Raw genomic sequence first — 20,651 nt, forward strand, 5'->3', positions numbered from 1 at the left:
TTCATCCAGCTTCACACTTTGTTCTCTTGGATTCTCCAGCATCTGCAGTTCCCATTATCTCTGATGCTTCAGGTATATTTTATTTTACTTTAACCCAGTAAACCTGTTCAGCAACCCGTCATATGGAAGCAGAAAAAAAAAGAGGTTTAACATGCAAATCTAAGTAGCTTCTGCTCTTGCCCAGATTGGCTTGAAGGGTTATTGGACGCAGAACGCCGACTCTGCTTTCTCTCCACAGATGCTGTCAGTTGTGCTGAATTTCTTCAGCAATTTCTGTCTAATATTTCACATTAGAAGTTGGTTTATGCACGATATCTTTTAATGCTGGATTTCAGATGTCCCTTGAATCCCCACCAAACCCCACCCAAAGATGAATTAGTCTCTCTCTTTAGTTCCTTTTGGGCTCCAGATATTGATGGCCAACATTGTAAAGCCCATGGAAATTTGGAACGGTTCTAGGAGCATGTCCTACAACCATTGTGCTTCCTACTTTGCGGAAACTAGTTTTTACCAAGTTCACGGGCTCGGTTTGTTGCAGCTTCCACCGCGTTCATGACAGTGCAGCGTAGGTTTCCCTTCTCCAGCTCATACAGGCCGTGGATGGTGGTTCCACCTGGTGTACATACATCACTCTTCAGTTTCTCCAGGTGGTCCTCAGACCCCATGATCATCTTTGCAGCTCCCTGAGAAGTTAGCATACACAGAGAAGAAATTATTAAAAATGTTCTTGAGAATTTATCATCTATATAGTAGAAGGTTCAGCAGTAGGGCTGGCAGCATCTGAGGAGAAACAGGGTTAACACTGAGTCCAAGTTCAGGCACTGAAGATCAGACCTGTCCCCACTGTAAATGGATACCTCTCCCTTTCTCTGCTTTGACCAGCAAGGAGGGATCATCTCTTTCTGCTTCATCAAGATCTGGACATTTCCTTTCTCCCTGTTCCCACAGCTATATTTCGCAGTTCCAAGCAAACAAGTTCACCATAATTTTATATGTCCATGCCCAATATTTCGCAGCCTCTTTCCCAAACTCAGCAACTCACGTGCTTCAAAGTTTTTCCACCATCTACAAGGCACAAATCAGGAGTGTGATGGAATATAGTCTACTTGCCTGGATGTTTGGCACAACATCCATTATCTTCAACATTTACTCCCTTTACCACCGACACTCATTAGCAGCAATGTGCCATTCAATTGTATCATCTACAAGATTCAGTGCAACAATTCACTAAGGCTCCTGCGACGGCACTTTCCAAACTCGCCACACTTCCACCTGAAAGGACAAGAGATACAGATATATGGGGATACTACCTCCTGCAATTTTCTTGCCAAGCCACTCACCATCTTGACTTGGAAATATATTGCCGTTCCCTCTGTGTCACTCGGTCAAAGACCAGGAACTCTCTTCCTGTCAATACTAAGAGTGTCCCTACACCTGTGGACTGCAATAATTGAAAACGACTGTGCACCACCATGTTCTCCAGGATGATTAGGGACAGGCAATAAAGCTCAGTCAAAACTCATGACCCACAGGTGCATTGAAAAAAAGTCCTGGTAAGCCACTCATTTGAATAATCCTGCTACAAAGTCTAAGAAAAGGAACCAAACAGGATGGGCCACCAGCACCGATCTAAGGACTGACGCCAGTGACACACACACACAGCACTGGTGACTACAAATCTCCTTTATTAAATCTGGGACCTTGTGCCAAAATTGGGAGGGTTGTTCTGCAGGCTAGTGAAGCAGTAGAATGACATATCCATATACACAGAAAGCTACCTTACAGACAATGTCCTGATATCACCATCTCTATTTCTGAGATAAATGTCCTTCTCAAAAGCCAGATAAACCCACAGGTTAGGTATAACGGTTGGGAAGGAGGTGCCTTGGGAGTCCTCAACACTTTCTCCGGACTTCATGAATTCATTGGTAAGGAAAACTCCTGCTGATTACTATTTATTGGCCCACCTTGGCTGATGAAGCAGCCCTCTTCCACGTTGAAGTGGAAACAGCATTAAGATACAAAATACTCGGTGGAGAACTTCAACATCCGTCACCAACAGCGGCTAATTATCACTGCTACAGACCAGGCTCACCTGGTCCTAAAGGACGTAGCTAGGAGACTGAGTCTACAGCAAGTGTTTAGGGAACCAACGAGACTGAAAATGGACTTGATTCTGTCCTCACTAATCTACCTGTCCATGACAGTATTGGTAGGAGTGACAACCACAAAGGTACTGGTGGAGATGAAATCCTGTATTCATATTGGGGATAACCTCCACTGTGTTGTATGGCACTATCATGTCAAATTGAACAGATCAAGCAATTCAAAGCTTGGCATTCATGAAATGCAATGGGCCATTAACAATAGAATTAAAACCAACCACAATCTACCTTTATTATCAAACTGGGAGATCAATCCTGGTTCAATGATAACTGCACAGGGTCAAGCCAGCAGCAACATCAGGTATGTATACCTGAAAGTAAAATAGTAAGCTAGTGAAGTTACAACACAGGATTACTTGCATGTGATAACACCAAGTGATTCCACGTGCAGCAGATCAGATCTGACCCCTGCAGTTCAGAAATTCAACCATGAATGCCAGGGGAATTAAACAACTCACTGCAAGAGGCAGATCCACAAACATGCCCTGTTTCAGTAGCAGGGGAACCCACTATAAAACACAATGCTGAAGTTATCTGCATCCACCTTAAGCCTGAAGTACCCAGATGATGATTCATCTCAGACTCATTCTAGGATCTCCAGTATCAAGGATACGAGTCTTCAGCCAATTTATTTTGTTCCATTTTGCTGACATCAAGAAAAAGCTGAAGACACTGGATACTACAAAGGCGATGGGCCCTGACAACGTTCCGACAATGATGCTGAAGACCTGCGCTCCAGAACTATGAGCAACACTAGCCAAGATTCCTGGATAGCAGGACTAACGCACGCGGTGTGACTGGATTAGTTCAGGTTACATTCACTAAAATTTAGAAGATTAGACGGGGTTGCTGCAGGAAGCATACTCTCAATGACCAGGGAGTCCAGAACTAGGGATCACAGTTATCACAGCTTCAGGATGCAGTGTAGGCCTTTTAGGACAGACATTAAGAGAAATTTCTTCACTCAGAGCAGTGAGCCTCTGGAATTCTTTGCCATAGATGCCAAAACATTCAGGACTTTTAAGATGTAGATACACTTTTTCAGACTAAAGGTATCAAAGGATATAGGGAGAAAGCAGAACAGGTTACTGAATTGGGTGATCAACCACAATCATATCGGAAAAGTGCAGCTTGCTTGAAGGGCCAACTAGTTTACTCCTGTGCCAATATTCTACATTTCTAGTAAAGCTATAACTGGCATCTACTCATCAAATGTGAAAAATTGTTCAGGTACACAAAAATAAGAACAAATCCAATTTAGACAACCACTGCACTAACAATCTACACTCAATCATCAATAACGCAACGGAAGGGACTGCCAACTGTGCTAACAAGCAGTACTTGGGAAGAATAACCTGCTCACCGACACCCAGTTAGGCTTACAATCAGGGCCACTTAGCTGCGAACTTCATTAACCCCGTCTTAATCCAAATAGACAAGAGTTAAATTCCAGAAGTGAGATATGAGTGACTGGTCCTGATACCAAGGCAGCATTTGACTACTACATTAAAAGCAAACCAAAACACGATCTATCAAACCAGCTTTTAGCCTCGGATGTGACTTGTCCAGTAGTAACATCAGCTGCAACCATAACAGCTGATAAATGGCGAGTAACACTGATGCCACACAGGTAACAGGTAATGACTATCACCAATAGGAGAATCCCTAATCACTTGTCCCTGATACTCTACGGCATTACAATCACTGAATTCTGCATTATTGACATCCTGTGGGCTGCCATAGACCAGAAACTGATTTGGGCCAGCCATACAAATACTGTGGCTAAAACAACAAGTCAGAGGCTAGGAATTCCGCAGCAAGTAACTCATCTGCTGGTAACTCACTTCATTGAGATGTCATCCCAAAGTCTGTCCACCATCTACAAGTCACAAGTCAGGAGTGTGATGAAATTGTCTCCAGTCACTTGAATGGGTGCAATGTCAACACTTGAGAAGCTTGACACCATATAGGGCAAAACAGCCATTTGATTGGTACCACATTTGGCATTCACTCATGAGGCTGTCACTGGCTCACTGACTAGGCCAGAGGGCAGTTAAGAGTCAACTGCATTGCTGTGGATTTGGAGTCACATGTAATCCAGACAAGAAAAGGATGGCAGTTTCCTTCCCTAAAGGACATCAGCAATTCAATACACTCACTTCACTACCAAAAAAGATGTAGCAATATTTTCTACAAGATGCAGTGCAATAACTCACCAAGGCTCTTTCAACAGCAGTGTCCAAACCTGTAATTTCTACTTCTTAGTAGGACATGAGCATCAGTTACACAGGAACACCACCACCTAAAAAGTTCCCTTTCAAGCCAGTCACCATCTTGATTTGGAAATACATTGCCATTGCTTCATTGTTGCTTGTTTAAAACTTTGGAACCTACTTTCTAACAACACTACGGATATCCCTACACCACCAAGGACTATAGAGTTTCAAGAAGATGGTACGCCACCACCTTCTCTCAGGCAATTGGGGATGGACAATAAGCTTTTGCCTTGCCAGTAATATTTTCATCACACGAATATTATTGATCATTATTTTATTAGAAAAAAAAGACATCTTTAATTCAAAAGTGCCTAATGCTGTGTCACCTACCAGTAGTGTCTGAGCTACCATCTTCTTTGACAATTCATATGGCATTCCCATCTTAACACCCCCTTCTGCCAGAGCTGCAGCAAATAGGTAAACCTATAGAATAAGAAAGAAGAGCTTGCATTTACATAGCATATTTCACAAATTTTATCTTCCAAATACTCTTGACAACCAAGGAAGTAGTTCTGAAGAAGTTGCTGTAATGCTGGGAACATAGCTACCAACTTGCACTCAGCGAGCTTCGACAAACATAATGTGAAAACAACTAGATGAATCAGGTTTTTGAGGACATTGGTCAAAGATTAAATGATAGCCAAGTACCCGAGAGAACTTTATTGCTCTTTGCTGAAACAGTGTTGCTGTATCAGGGAAGGGAGGTGAGTTCTACCAAAGAAATGGCATTGATGATTGGCTGAATGGCCTCTTTTTGAGCTGTATCATTCTGTAGTTCTAGTTTTTGACCATGATACAGTTAATAAAAATTTTGGAAAAAAATATGGTATTGCTATGATGCTCCATGAAGTTGAATTACTGACACTTATTTCTAATGCTAGAGAGCATGGATGTGAGTTTGCTCGCTGAGCTGGAAGGTTAGTTTTCAGACGTTTCGTCACCATTCTAGGTAACATCATCAGTGAGCCTCCGACGAAGCGCTGGTGTTATGTCCCGCTTTACCAATCCTCTCAAAACTCGCTAGCTAGAGAGCATCTAACACGTCAGCGTGGAGGTCAATAGCTTCATGAAAGGAACGAAAGGCTGGGCTTATCTTTTCAGACATTGACCAGGCAATGCTGTGCTTTACTAAAGTCCATCAAGCTGCACATTAACAATTGGAACCCTTTGCTTCTTACAACACCTACGTATGCCACTCCACTCCCACTGATCCCTGTGTGGATGTCTATATAGGATTCCAGAGTTTCTTCACACAGTCCACAGGAAGATACGAGGCTCTTCAGTACAGCACCATCCTGCTCCATGGCACAGCTCCCGCGACAAAATACCATCGAGCCCTCCTGCACCACACACGGGAGGTTCGGCATCATTCGTAACACCTTGGTGCCCACGGGCAGCAGCTGACAAGACAGACACACAGAACAGGGTATGAGAAATATCTCAGAGAATTTAAGAGTTATGGCAGCAGAGGTGGAGCCCATCAAGCACACACACCTCATTAAAATATATCAGAGGGTTCTAAAGTTTTGGAGTAGATTTGTAGCTCGGGTTGTGGGTGTTGAGGTTGGTTGGCTCGCTGAGCTGGTTTGTTGTTCCGCAGGCGTTTCGTTACCGAGCTTGGTGACAGGCTCAGTGCAGCCTCCAATGAAGCATTTCCTGTCTGGTTTTTAAACTCTGGGGTCCGTTGCAATGGATTGCCTCACTTCCAGGTGTTCTCCTTAATGGAATGTATATGGCGTCGGGTTCAACGTGTTTATTAATAGCATGCTTCGTGGAGTGCCATGCTTCCAGGAATTCCCGTGCTTGTCTCTGCCTAGCCTGTCCCAGGATCAAGGTGTTGTCTCAGTCGAAGTGGTGGTTCTCCTTGTTCATGTGGATTGAGATGTGTGAGTATTGGTCGTGTCTTTTTGTAGCCAGTGATGTTCAGGTACTCTTGCTGCTAGTTTCCTTCCTGTCTGTCCGATGTAGTGTTTCCCACAGACTCTGCGGGGGATCTCGCAGATGACATCAGTCCTGTCCACGGTGGGGAGTGGGCCTTTAATTCAGGTGAGCATACACAGACCAGATACTGAATTTTAATAGCAGCCAACCCAGCACACACAAACGAAGCTGCGTGCGAATGCTATTTAAAAGGGCAACAACACGGAACTATGCCAAGAAGAGGAGGAATACCTCTTCCAAGTGTTCAAGAATAATGGATATTCAAAGAACTGGGTTAGGAGATGCCTACAGGAACAGCATCAGAAAGATTCTACACGCCCCGACACACTCATCACAATAGACAATAGGTGCTGGAGTAGGCCATTCAAGCCAGCACCACCATTCATTATGATCATGGCTGATCATCCACAATCCGTATCCTGTTCCTGCCTTATCCCCATAAACCTTGATTCCTCTATCTCTTTCTTAGAAGTATCCAGAGAGTTGGCCTCCACTACCTTCTAGGGCAGAGCATTCCATATATCCACCATTCTCTGGGTGAAGAAGTTTTTTCCTCAACTCTACCTTACCCTACATCAGAACTCACCACGAGACTCCTACGACCGCTGGGCAGCAGAGTGACATATAAGCCCACATCTAGCCTACGACAAGTGCTCACCCGAATTAAAGACCCACTCCTCGCCATAGACAGGACCGACGTCATCTATGAGATCCCCTGCAGAGACTGCGGGAAACACTATATCAGACAGACAGGAAGGAAACTAGCAACAAGAGTACCTGAACACCACTGGCTACAAAGACACGACCAATACTCACTCATCTCAATCCACATGGACAAGGAGAACGACTTCAAGTGGGACAGCACCAAAATCCTGGGACAGGCTAAGTGGAGACAAGCACAAGAAGTCCTGGAAGCACGGCACTCCATGAAGCATGCTATTAATAAACACATTGAACTCGACCCCATATACATTCCATTACAGAGGGATCCTGGAAGTGAGGGGATCCATCACAACGGACCCCAGAGTTTAAAAACACACCGATGCTTCATCAGAGACTGCACTGAGCATGTCACCAAGCACAGTAACGAAACGTCTGCGGAACGAATCAGCTCGGCGAGCTGACTAACCTCAATATCAGAGGGTTTACATTCATACACATCCACTCTATGAAGTGATCATGATGGGAGTGCAAAGCACTTTTGGTAGGAGTGCATTGGCCTAATTTGCTTTCTTAGTGCTCAGCAATGAGAGTTCAGTGAGAATGAGATAATTTGCTGAACAATTTTCTACAGGGAACTGTAGGGCCCAGTGATTGAGGATCACTTACTGATAGTTAAGTTGGTGCTCGTGGTATAGGAGAAGGAGAGTTTGTTAAGCCCTCCGCTGGTGAAGGGTGACTGTTCTCAGGGGCTGGGTAGGGAAAGAAAGAGAAAATTCTACGTTCTCCCACTGGGCTGAGGTTCTTCAGTTTCGGGTGGAAGTCTAATCGTTCTGACTGTCACGACCAACAGACGTTGGTGTTTGGGAGAACAATGCTTTTTCATAGCAACAAATGTCCTTCACTTTTAATGTCCTACAGGAAGGAAACTTCCGTCCTTACTTTATCTGGGCTACATGTGACTCCAGGCCCACAGCAATGTGGTTCACTCTTAACTGCCCTCTGGGATGAATAAGGAACACTGGCCTAGCTAGCAATGCCCTCGTCCCGTGAATGAATGGAAAAACAAAAAGCTGAAAGGTTTCGGCCTGAAAAATTGGCTTTCCTGCTCCTCGGTTGCTATCTGACCTGCTGTGATTTTCCACCTCCATGTTTATTGACTCTGTTAACAACTGCATGTTGGTGGTTCCTTGCTAATCAGTGAATAGGTACAGTAAACCTCAGTGAGGCCAGAGATAGCTTTGTGGTCCCTCAGATTGTTGTGCTCAAAAGCTGAATGAACCAAAGTACCATAAGAAAGAATCAGATGAGGAGACAGAGGAGGAGATATTAGAACAGGTCAGATTTATGGAGAATCTTAAAAAATTAGTGACAGAGATTAGAGTCATGGGTATGCCAGAGGACTGGCGGGAGCCTCTATTTAAGAATAGTTCAGAAATCACACAACACCAAGTTGTAGTCCGAAAGGTTTATTTGAATAGTGTAGGTTAGATGGGCTTGAGATCGGTATGACAGGTCGGCACAACATCGAGGGCCGAAGGGCCTGTACTGTGCTGTAATGTTCTATGAAATCACAAGCTTTCATAGCACTGCTCCTTTGTCAAGTGAAGTGAAGAAAAACCTTTAACAATGTACCACATGATATGATCTAATTTTACTAATTAGCCTATGGGATTCAGGGAGAGCTCACCAACTGGATACAAAATTGGCTTGACAGTTGGAGACAAAGGGTGGTGGTGGAGGGTCGTTGTTTGGAATGGAGGCCTGTGACCAGAAGTGTTCTGCAGTGATCAGTGCTGAGTCCACTATTGTTTGTCATGTGTATAAACAATTTGGATGAGAGTTGAGGAGGATCATTAGTAAGATTGCGGTTGAGACCAAAACTGGTGGTATAGTTGACGGTGAAGCAGCTTATCTCAGATTACAAAGAGATCTTGATCAATTGGGCTAGTGGATAAAGGAGTGACTGATGGAATTTAACTGGATAAATACAAGGCATTGCATTTTGATAAAATGAACTAGGGCAGGGCTTATACAGATAATGGCAGAGCCCTGGGTAGTGCTGTCGAATAGAGATACCTAGGGGTTCAGGTACATAGTTCTTTGAAAATTACATCAGAGGTACACAGGGTGGTTCAGAAGGCCTTCATCAATGAGACCATCGAGAACAGGAGTCGGTATGTCACTGGTTGAGATTGTACAGGATGTGGTGACACCACTTTTGGAGTAGTGTGAACAGTTCTGGTCAGCCTGCTTTAGGAAGGATATTATTAAATTGGAGAGGGTACAGAAGAGATTTACCAGAATATTGTTAGGGCTGGAGAGTTTGAGTTATGAGGACAGACTGGGACTTTGTTCATTGCAGAAGGGGCATAGATAAGGGGAATAGCCTCCCTAGGGTGGAGGAGTTCAAAACTAGGGAGCATACTTTTAAGGTAAGAGGAGAAAAATTTAAAAGGAACCTGATGTGCAACATTTTCACACAGAGGTTGGCTCATACATGGAACATATGAGGTAATAGTAGACGCTGGCACAGTTACAACATTTAAAAGACATTTGGATAGGGGTGAATTGGAAAAGTTTGGAGGAATATGAACCAAACACAGGCACGTGGTAATAGTTTAGTTTGAGAACTTTGGTCAGCATGAACAAGTTGGACCAAAGGGTCTATTTCTGTGCTGTATGATTCTATAAATTTCAGAGCTTAGAGCTTGGACAGCTGAAGGCATAGCCAGCAATGGCAGGGCAAAGAAAATCAGAAACTTCCAACAGGCCAACACTTTGCAAAAGGTACCACACTGTGGGATTGTGTTCAATATCAACTGAGATCAGTGAGTGGCAAAAATAGCCTCTTTACTGAGCATCTGCAGTGGCACAGTTCAGGGGTGGGGGCAATGGAATCCAAAGTACAGTTTTATAGTAGCCTCTTCTATACATAGTTTTTACATACATTTAATTTTTAGCACAATGGTGTCTCACATTTGTATCTATGTACACAAAGTTTGCATGACATCGGTCCTGGGGAAGGAGGTAGTTTAAACACTTGCTAAATGCTGGCTGTTACTCTTGATGGGATTAGAATGTCTGCCTGGTCTGAGTGTGCATAATTAAGAGGTGTCTTCAAAAGTTAGTAACAAAAGGAGTAACGTTAGTAAAATTACTATACCTATATGATCTCAGCAAGTGAGAAATTACACATGTACTAAATAAAACTTGAGGATATTAAACTGATCTCCCCCAGCTAGGTTGTGAGATTTCATCTACCAGTTTTTGACAGTTCCTACACATTCATTCATGCGGTTTCACAGAAGTGTTGTTTTGATAGTAAGTTTCTTAAAGGGGGCAGCAGCCCTATTTAAGATGTACTTAAAGTATAAATCTGTACATTTGTACAAGATAATAGTCCCAAATAAACATTAGAAATAGGTAGTACAGTGTTATAGAAGTAGGTAGTGTATAAGGAAATTTCAAACAGAGATAAAATTCAGCTACCTGTAGGTACAAGTTGGTGGAGGAAAACTGCGATGTCCTGCAGCCTATTCAGGTCCCGAGAGATGGTTACTAAGTGCTAATTAATATTACAATCTTTCCATAGTTTTGAGTGAGTTATGGAGACACGACAGCAGGGATAGTATTCTGAGCCGGTTACACTTATTCCGGCTTAGCCTTTGATATAGAAATAGGTCTAAACATTGCTTGCATGATGGGGCTGATAAGAATTGAAAGGTGTAAAGAAACAGTAAGTGGGTTGGCAGCCTAGGAAGGGATGTTTAATTTAGTTTATCTTGTAAGAGTAAAACGTACTACAAAATGCGGTTTTATGAACGAATGAATGGAAACACAGCATAGTAAACACAGAGCGCTTGTGAGTGAGTTAGTACAGAGAATCATGATACATTCATGATTCTCACAACACATTAGGCTACTTGATAAGAGCCCATGGTGTTGGCATAGAATATTAGAATGGATAGAGGATTTGCCAAGTAATAAAAGACAAGGTTTGGATTGGGGGTTATTTTCAATATGGCAACCTGTTAACTAACGGTGTGCTGAAGAGATTAATGCTGGGGCCACACAATATACATGAAAGAATTGGATGAGGAACATGAATGTACTATTGTACATGAATGTGGATGACACAAAAATAGATGGGAAGATAAGAGGTGAGAATTTCAGGAAGAGGCTGCAGACGGATATAGAGCACTGAAGCAAGTCAGTAAAAAATTTGATAGATGAAATATAACGTGAGAAGGTGAGGAGTTATGCACAGCAGAATGAAGAATAGACGAGTTGAATATTGTTTAAATGGAGAAAGACTGCAGAAAGCTATAGCATAAAAGGATTTGGGAGTCCTTGTGCATAAATTACAAAGAAAAATTAGTGTCCAAGTTCAATAGATAAAGGTGGATCAAAAAAAAAGGAAGGTCAATCAAATATTGACCTTTATTTCAAATAGAATGGAGGATAAAAGAAGGGAGGTCCTGGTAAAATTATATAAGGTATTAAGAAGACCACAGCTAGAATATTATGAACAGTTTTGATCCCCTTATCCAAGGATGGATATACTGGGATCAGAGGCAGCCCAGAAACGGCTCTCTAGGTTGATTCAAGGTATAGAACATAGAACAATACAGTGCAGAACAGGCCCTTCAGCCCTCGATGTTGCACCAACCTGTGGACTAAAAGGAACTATGGAGGGACTGTGTTCTGAGGAGAGGTTTGGCAGTTTAGGTTGGTACTCATTGGACTTAAGAAGAATAAGAGGCAATCTTATTAAAACACACAAATTTGCAATGTTACGTATACTGAAGCATTCTATGTCCAAATGCAGCAAGACTAGGTCTGGGCTGGCAAGTGGCAAGTAACATCCGTGACACATAAGAATCAGGCAATGACTATCTCCAACATGAGAGAATCTAACCATTTCTCCCTTGACATTCATTGGCACTATCATTGAATCCCCCCTACATCCTGCGAGTTACAATTGACAAGAACCGGAAATGGGACAGACATATAAATACTGTGCCTACATGACCATGTCAGACTAAGAATACTGTAATGAATAACACACTTCCAGACTTCTCAAAACCTGTCCACCATCTACAAGACAGAGTCAGGAATGGGATGGCAAGGCATATTCCCCACACATCCAGATGAGTGTAGCTCCAACAACAGTCAAAAAGCTTGATGCCATCTAAGATAAATCCTTGTTGGCATCATATCCACCACCACCAACATTCACTATCCTCAAAACTAACGAAAAATGGCAGCAGTGTTACCAACAGAAGATGCACAGAACCAAATCGTCAAAGCTCCTTTGAAAGCATCTGCGACCTCTATCCTTAGAAGAGCAAGGACAGCAAATACAGAGGATACCTCAACTCTCAAATTCCCCTCCAAGCCACACACACATTCTGACTTGGAAATATATCATCACATTCCTTCGACATCACTAAGTCAATATCCTAGAACTCCCTATCAAATAGCACGATGGTGTTTTATTTATTCACTAATGGGATGAGGGCATCACTGGCTAAGCCAGCATTTCCTGCCCATCCCCAAGTTCCCAGAGGGAAGTTAAAATGTTAACCATACTGCTGTGGGTCTAGGGGGGCATGCAGGCCAGGCTGGGTAAGGACAGCAGATTTCCTTCACTAAAAGGACATTAGTGAACCAGATGGATTTTTACGACAATTGACATTAGTTACACGGTCACCATTGGGTAAGTAGCTGTTCCAGATTTTTACTGAATTCATATTTCACCATAGTGAGATTGGAGAACATTAGCTTGAGGGTCTGTGTCACTAGTCCAATGAGATTACCATTAACCCACCACCTCCCCCTCTGTTCATGCAGGCAGCTCACCAACTTTACAAAGACACTTGGTCATGGGCGATAAATGCTATACCACCCAATAATATTCCTATCCTATGAATGCACAAATTTTAAAAAAATGTTGGTGCTCATCTGTTGTCCTTATACCAAAAATATTTAAAAGTTTTATGCAGGTAATGCATGTAGTTAGGTAGGCAAAAGGTTAGTTTATTATAAGGGGTTGGAGCTCAAGGGCAAAGAAGCCTTCCTGCAATCGTTCAGGATTTTGGCGAGATTACACACAAGTTTTATTCACAATTTTGTTTTCCATTCCAATAAAACATACACTTGCCTTAGTAGGGACACAACAAAGAAATTTACCAGATTAATTCCTGGGTTAAAAGGGCTGCCATGTGAGTGCAGATTACATAGAATGAGTCTTTACACACTGGAGTTTAGACGAAGGAGAACTGTTCTCAGTGAAATAGATGAGCATTTGAGAGAGTGAAATGCTGAATGGTTTTCCTGGTTAGGATACCTAGAACTGGGGCGCAGTGTTAGATAAAGGGGTGGCCATTTTGGTCTGAGATGAAGAACGATTTCTTCACTCAAAGGGTAGTGAATCTTTGGGATTCCTGTCTCAGAGGACTGTGGATGCTCAGCCGTTGAGTTTATTGAAGACTGAGATCGATAGATTTCTTTGAAGTTCAAAAATTTAAGAGAAATGGGAGCAGAAGGGAAAGTAGAGTTAAGATCAAGAATCAGCTGTGATCTGAAGGACTACTCTTCGCCTGTTTCTTATGTGGGAGGGAAACAAAAACGGTTAATGGTTATAGCATTAGAGGACAACTAGTCAGTATGACAATTTTCAAGTGAAAAGTTCACAACTTCAACAGAAGAGAAATAAAAACAGTTGAAAAATATTCACCTCTAACAGCTCCTCTAGCTGACAGGAGATCTATATACTTACTTTTTCTAGAGTTTCTATGGTAACCCCAGCAGCAACAGAGACAATGAGGTGTGCTGGTGTGACAAATGGTGCAATTTCTTTCAGGACTCCTGGCAGCAGAGAAGGCTTGACGCTCAGAAAAAGGACATGGCAGCTCTCCACCACTGAGGTATTACAGTGTGTTGTCTGCATCCCAGCTTCCTGCAGAGCAAGGATCAGAGGGAAAGCCGGTTTTGAGAAAAGGCCCATATCAGCAGCAATCTTAACCCATTCCTCATAAAGCCCCATCCTGAACGTTATATCAGGGAAATCTGATTAGCTTCTTTCTTCCCCCATGGACTGCAGTGGTTCAGAAGGCAGCTCACCACCACCTTCTCAACAGCAACAACAGATGGGCAATAAACATTGGTCAGCCAGTGATGCCCATGTCCTGCAATACAATTAAAAAGAGACTCCCAGCATCAATCTTGACATTTTTCTCTCTGACTCTTTTCTGGATATAGCTGTTCAAGCTTAGGTACAGGCTCAGGTACTAGGCTATTCAGTTGTGGGACACTTCACCACCCAAGTATGATTCCGTTCTCAATCAGCACAGAGGAGGGTGGCGCTGGACAGTGATTAGCTGCAGCATTTTCCTTTTCCTTAGCCCAGGGGATATTCAAGATAACTTACATCTAGCAATTACAGCTGGAAACCATCTGCAGCAACTTAGTAACGCCACAAAGCAGCCCTGTAATCGATGAAGCCAATATGTGTGTGTGTGCATGTCTATATTGGGGTGGCTCAGCTATTTGTTAAACAGGTTCCATGGTTCCAGCTGCTTACCCTCGCTAACCCTCATTCCCCATCACGAAGTTTCATACAGCTATAATGCAGAGAGAGTACCTTGAACTTATACAAGTTGTTGTTTGATGGAGCTGAAGCTATCACCTTCTCAGGTTTCACATTCCCTAAGGAGTAGAAAAAGATTTATTTTAAAAATTTACTTTGCACCTTACTGCTCCCTCACCTCCTCAGACCCTGGTAACACAAGAGGAAGGTGGTTTGAAAAGTAATTTCCGACATGGACCGACTGGGCCAAATGGACTATGCGTCCCATATAATCTGCTTCCGCTTAAGTTTTTGAAAAGAGTTGTAGCTCGAGTTGTGGATGAGGTTGTAGACTTGCTCGTCAAGCCAGTGAATCTGATTGCAGACAATTTGTCACCCTGCTAGGTAACACAGAAGATAGGAGGAGGAGGCCATTCAGCCCTTTGAACCTGCTCTGCCATTCTTCACGATCACGGCTGATCATCCAACTCAATAGCCTAAGCCTGCTTTCTCCCCATAACCTTAGATCCCATTCTCACCAAGTGCTATATCTAGTCACCTCTTGAATAGATTCAATGTTTTGGCATCAACTACTTCCTGCAGTAATGAATTCCACAGGCTCACCACTTTGGGTGAAGAAATGTCTCCTCATCTCCATCCTAAATGGCATTCCCGAATCCTCATGCTGTGATCCCTGGTTCTGGACACACCCACCATCGGGAAAATCCTTCCTGCATCCCCCCTGTCCAGTAGTTAGAATTTTATAAATCTTCATGAAATCCCCCCTCATTCATCTGAACTCTAACAAAAACCATTTGAAACTAGTCAATCTCTCCTATGTCAGACCTGCCATTCCTGGAATCAACCTGGTAAATCTTGGCTTCATTCCCTTGAGAGCAAAAGCATCCTTCCTCAAAAGGAGGCCAAAACTGCACAGAATATTCTAGGTGTGGTTTTACCAAGGCCCTGTACAACTGCAACAACACATCCCCGCTCCTATGCTCGAAACCTCTCGCAATGAAGGCCAACATACCATTTGCCTTCTTTACTGCCTGCTGCACCTGCATGCTTACCTTCAGCGACTTGTGCACAAGGACACCTCTGGCTGCACACTCCCCTCTCCCAATTTACAGTCATTCAGGTGGTAATTTGCATTCTTGTTTTTTGCTTTTGAAGTGAACAACCTCACATTTATTTAAATAATACTGCATCTGCCATTAATTTGCCCACTCACCCAACCTGGCGAGATCATGCTGAAGGATTTCTGCATCCTCACAGTTCACCCTCCCACCCAACTTGGTATCATCTGCAAACTTGGAGATGTTATATTTTGATCCCTCATCCAAATCATTAATTATATATTGTGAATAGCTGGGGTCCCAACACTGATCCCTGTAGCACCCCCACTAGTTACTGCCTGCCAATTTGAAAAGGACCCATTAATTCCTATTCTTTTGTCTCTTCTCTGCCAACCAGTTTCCTATCCAGCTCAATACACTTTCCCCAATCCCAACTGCTTTAATATTGCACGTGAATCTCTCATATGGGATTTTAACAAATGCATTCTGAAAGTCCAAATATACTACAGCAACTGGCTCCCCCTTGTCAACTCTACTAGTTACATCTTCATGGAATTCCAACAGATTTATCAAGCATCATTTCCCTTTCATACATCCAAGGGGACTGTGTCTGATCCTGCCTCCACTTTCTAAATGCTCTGCGATAAAATCCTTGACAACGGATTCAAGAATTTTCTCCACTACCACTGTTAGGCTCACTGGTCTATAGTTCTGTATTCTCTTTACCTCCCTTTTTGAATATTGGAGTGACATTAGAGACCCTCCAATCTGGAGGGACTGTGCCAGAGTCTATAGAATCCTGGAAGCTAACCGCCAATGCATCCACTTTTTCTACAGCTACCTTCTTAAGTACTCTGCAATGTAGATGATCAGGCCCTGGTGGTTTATCAGCCTTCAATTCCAATGTTCCCAGCTCCCTCAGTTTTTCCCTGTCACTAAATCTTGCATCCTCCAACAAATCTGGTATCTGATTTGTGCCCTCTTTTGTGAAGACAGAACCAAAGTATGCATTCAGTTCCTCAGCCATTTCTTAACAAACTAATGAAAAACAGAAATGGAAGTGATGCCAACCACCCCAGCAAACCTAGGCATACAAATAACTTGTGGGACAGAACCACAATGCTTCACTGACTGTGCAACCTAGCAGGGCGAGGGAGCATCTGCAATTAAACAGACTGGCTTGGCAAGCAAGTCTACAACCTAATCTGCTTCCATGTTAAATCAGTGTTACTACAATATAAACTGCATGACTGAGATGCGATCCCCATATTAACCCCGTATGAATGGTTTCACTGCAATTCTCGAAGTCCCTTTCCAAAACCAGACATACACTCCTCAATGATTAGCATGAATCTCCACAGCTTTCAATGTAACTGCTTTTAGACAAAACGTTAAAACTGAGACTACTTCTGCTCCCTCAGGTGGGTGGAAGGGATCCCGAGGTATTATTTCAAAGAACAGTGGAAAAATTATAGCTGATGTCCTGAGCAATTTTTAAACCTCAATCATAATTAAAACAGGCTAGCTGGTCATCAAACAAAACAAAAACTGAAAGAACTGCAGATGCTGCAATTCAGGAACAGAAACAAAGTTGCTGGAAAAGGCTCAAAAGGTCTGGCAGCATCTGTGAAGAAAAAAAAAATCAGCGTTCTGAGGAAGACTGAGGAGACTTCTGAAGAAGGGTCACTGGAACTAAAACATTAACTCTGACTTTTTTCTTCACAGATACTGCCAGACCCACTGAGCTTTTTCAGCAACTTTATTTTTGATCATTATCAAGCTTCTATTGAGACATCATGTGCAGATTTGCTCAGCATTTCCTATGTTACAACAGTTCACTCCTCAAAAATATACCATTGCTTGTGAAGCAATTGAGATACTGGTGGTCAAGTTAGGCATTATAAAAATTCAAGTGTTTTTGTACTTTTCTTTTGGATGGAGCTTTGCTGCTTTTTCGGCAAGTTGGGAATCTCACAAATTGGTCAAGATTCAGAAAAATATAAAACCTGACATCAACACACCACTCTGCTCACACTCACCAAACCCAAACCCAGACACATTTTTCCCCACAAATCACAGGCACACCTGCTTCAAACCCAGACTCTCTCTTCTCCGCCCTCCTCTCCCTCTTCCCATTGAAGATACAACTCTCTCTAGCTTAATAATATTCTTCCTACAACAGGGTAGCTGAAACTTGACACAGTATTCCGGAAGAAACCTCACCAACATCCTGTCCAACCTCAACATGACTTCCTAACTCTCATACTCAACCATCTGAGCAACAAAGGTATGGTAAATACCTTTTTAACGACACATATGTGACACAAAATTCAAAGAATTACGTAACTAAACCACTAGGTCCCTCTGTTCTACAACATTACCCAGGGCCCTACCATTACTTTTATAAGGAAGGGTCTGAGGAAAGGTCACCAAACCTGAAACATTAACTCTGTTTTCTCCTTCACAGATGCTGCCAGACCTGCTGAGCTTTTTCAGCAACTTTGTCTTTATTACTTTTATAAGCCCTGCCCCTCTTTTTTTGTACCAAAATGCAGTACCTCGCATTTACCCAAACTGAACTCCATCTTCCATTTTTCAGTCCATTGAACCATTTGACCAAGATCCCTTTGTATTCTTAGAAAACCTTCACTGTCTACTATGTCACCAATATTGGCATTGTCTGCAAACTAACCACACCTATTTTCCTCACACAAAACTTTGGTGACTACCCCGAATCAATTTGTGTCTTTCTAAATGTTCGTAAATCCTACCTTTCGGAATTACCTCCAACAACTCCTCCCTCTCCCTTTACTTCCCCTCCTTCCACTCTCTAGTCCCTCTCCCACTTGTCTGCAAACTAACTAACCACACCTATGTTTTCATCCAAATCATTTACATAAATGAGAAAAGGTGGGGACAGAACTAATCCCTATGGAACACCACCGGTCACAGGCCTCCAGTCTGAGAAACAGCCCTTCACCTCCACTCTTTATCAGCTGCAGTTAAGGCAATGTTGGATCAAATTGGCAACCTCTCCCTGAATACCATGTAACCTAACTTTACTAATTAGTCTAACGTGCAGAACCTTGTCTCAGGCTTACTCAACTCCAAGTTGGGCAACATCTACTACACTTGGTAAATTAAAAAAAATCAATCATGTTTGTGAGACACGACTTTCCTCACACAAGACCATGCTGGCTTTTATGTGCAGTGTGGTGGCTCAGTGGTTAACAGTGCAGCCTCACAGCACCAGGAACCTGGGACTGATTCCAGCCTCGGGTGACTGTCTGTGTGGAGTTTGCATGTTCTCCCCATGTCTGTGTGGGTTCCTCCCACAGTCCAAAGATGTGCAGGGTAGATGGATTGGCTATGCTAAATTGCCCATAGTGTTCAGGGGTGTGTGGGTTATAGGGGGTTGGATCTGGGTGGGATGTTTTAGGGCGCGGTGGGGGCCGAAGGGCCTGTTTCCACACTGTAGGGAATCTATGATACCCCTAATCAGTTTGTGCCTATCTAAACATTTGCAAATCCTGTCTTTTAGAATTACCTACAAAACCTCTCTTCACTCTCCAATCCCCCATCCCTCTTTCTCCCTTGCCCCCCACAATCCATCTTTCATGATTAAAGCTTCTCCAGAGTTTGTTGACGTCTGACCTGCTCCCTGAGGACCTTTTCCTGAAGAAGGGTCTAGGCCCGAAACATCAGCCTTCCTGCTCCTCTGATGCTGCTTTGACCTGCTATGTTCATCCAGCTCTACACCTTGTTATCCCTGAGGACAGCGCCGTTTCTCTTTACCTGACAGCAGCAGGCCGCTGGCGATGCCGAGGGCCATTTTCCCGGCTCCAATGAAGCCCACCATCAGCTCGCCCGCCATTGCACACCAGGCCGACAACTCAGGAGTTCACCCCACTGCAGCTGGCCGACCGTCAAAAGAGCCGGGGTTCACCCCACTGCAGCTGGCCGACCGTCAAAAGAGCCGGGGTTCACCCCACTGCAGCTGGCCGACCGTCAAAAGAGCCGGGGTTCACCCCACTGCAGCTGGCCGACCGTCAAAAGAGCCGGGGTTCACCCCACTGCAGCTGGCCGACCGTCAAAAGAGCCGGGGTTCACCCCACTGCAGCTGGCCGACCGTCAAAAGAGCCGGGGTTCACCCCACTGCAGCTGGCCGACCGTCAAAAGAGCCGGGGTTCACCCCACTGCAGCTGGCCGACCGTCAAAAGAGCCGGGGTTCACCCCACTGCAGCTGGCCGACCGTCAAAAGAGCCGGGGTTCACCCCACTGCAGCTGGCCGACCGTCAAAAGAGCCGGGGTTCACCCCACTGCAGCTGGCCGACCGTCAAAAGAGCCGGGGTTCACCCCACTGCAGCTGGCCGACCGTCAAAAGAGCCGGGGTTCACCCCACTGCAGCTGGCCGACCGTCAAAAGAGCCGGGGTTCACCCCACTGCAGCTGGCCGACCGTCAAAAGAGCCGGGGTTCACCCACTGCAGCTGGCCGACCGTCAAAAGAGCCGGAGTTCACCCACTGCAGCTGGCCGACCGTCAAAAGAGCCGGAGTTCACCCACTGCAGCTGGCCGACCGTCAAAAGAGCCGGGGTTCACCCACTGCAGCTGGCCGACCGTCAAAAGAGCCGGAGTTCACCCACTGCAGCTGGCCGACCGTCAAAAGAGCCGGAGTTCACCCACTGCAGCTGGCCGACCGTCAAAAGAGCCGGAGTTCACCCACTGCAGCTGGCCGACCGTCAAAAGAGCCGGAGTTCACCCACTGCAGCTGGCCGACCGTCAAAAGAGCCGGGGTTCACCCCACTGCAGCTGGCCGACCAGAACCTCCCTCTTCCCCGCCCACCTTCCACCAAATCTGCGGCATACTGTCCGATATCACGCAGTGCCTGGCCAGATCGCCACGACTGCATTCAGATGCTGTCTGACCCATTGTGTTTTTCTACCTCCACATTTACTG

At 44.2% G+C, this 20,651-nt stretch overlaps 1 protein-coding gene across 2 annotated transcripts; it reads right to left on the reverse strand.

Annotated features, from left to right (window-relative positions):
* Positions 1-19,698, reverse strand: pycr3 (pyrroline-5-carboxylate reductase 3). Of its 2 annotated transcripts, XM_048547652.2 has the most exons (6): positions 19,490-19,694; positions 14,691-14,755; positions 13,827-14,006; positions 5,629-5,841; positions 4,772-4,864; positions 1-683 (listed from the first exon to the last, which is right to left on the reverse strand). In XM_048547652.2, exons 1-6 carry the CDS (start codon positions 19,566-19,568, stop codon positions 501-503), a joined length of 813 nt encoding a protein of 270 aa, XP_048403609.1. In that variant the 5' UTR covers positions 19,569-19,694; the 3' UTR covers positions 1-500. The 2 variants fall into 2 exon arrangements, with proteins under 2 accessions (XP_048403609.1, XP_048403620.1); XM_048547663.2 differs by lacking the exon at positions 5,629-5,841 and having other exon boundaries at positions 19,490-19,698.
* Positions 19,699-20,651: the final 953 nt, after the last annotated feature.

This window comes from Stegostoma tigrinum, chromosome 2, assembly GCF_030684315.1.
Source record: "Stegostoma tigrinum isolate sSteTig4 chromosome 2, sSteTig4.hap1, whole genome shotgun sequence".
NCBI classification, from domain to species: domain Eukaryota; kingdom Metazoa; phylum Chordata; class Chondrichthyes; order Orectolobiformes; family Stegostomatidae; genus Stegostoma; species Stegostoma tigrinum.

Excerpts from the sequence above, each read along its gene's own strand:
- pycr3 (XM_048547652.2), bottom strand. The coding sequence starts at position 19,568 with ATGGCGGGCGAGCTGATGGTGGGCTTCATTGGAGCCGGGAAAATGGCC. Across the intron at positions 14,007-14,690 it reads ACAACTTGTATAAGTTCAAG|GAAGCTGGGATGCAGACAAC; the intron begins GTACTCTCTCTG and ends CTTGCTCTGCAG. Across the intron at positions 4,865-5,628 it reads GTGGGAGTGGAGTGGCATAC|GTTTACCTATTTGCTGCAGC; the intron begins GTAGGTGTTGTA and ends CTTATTCTATAG.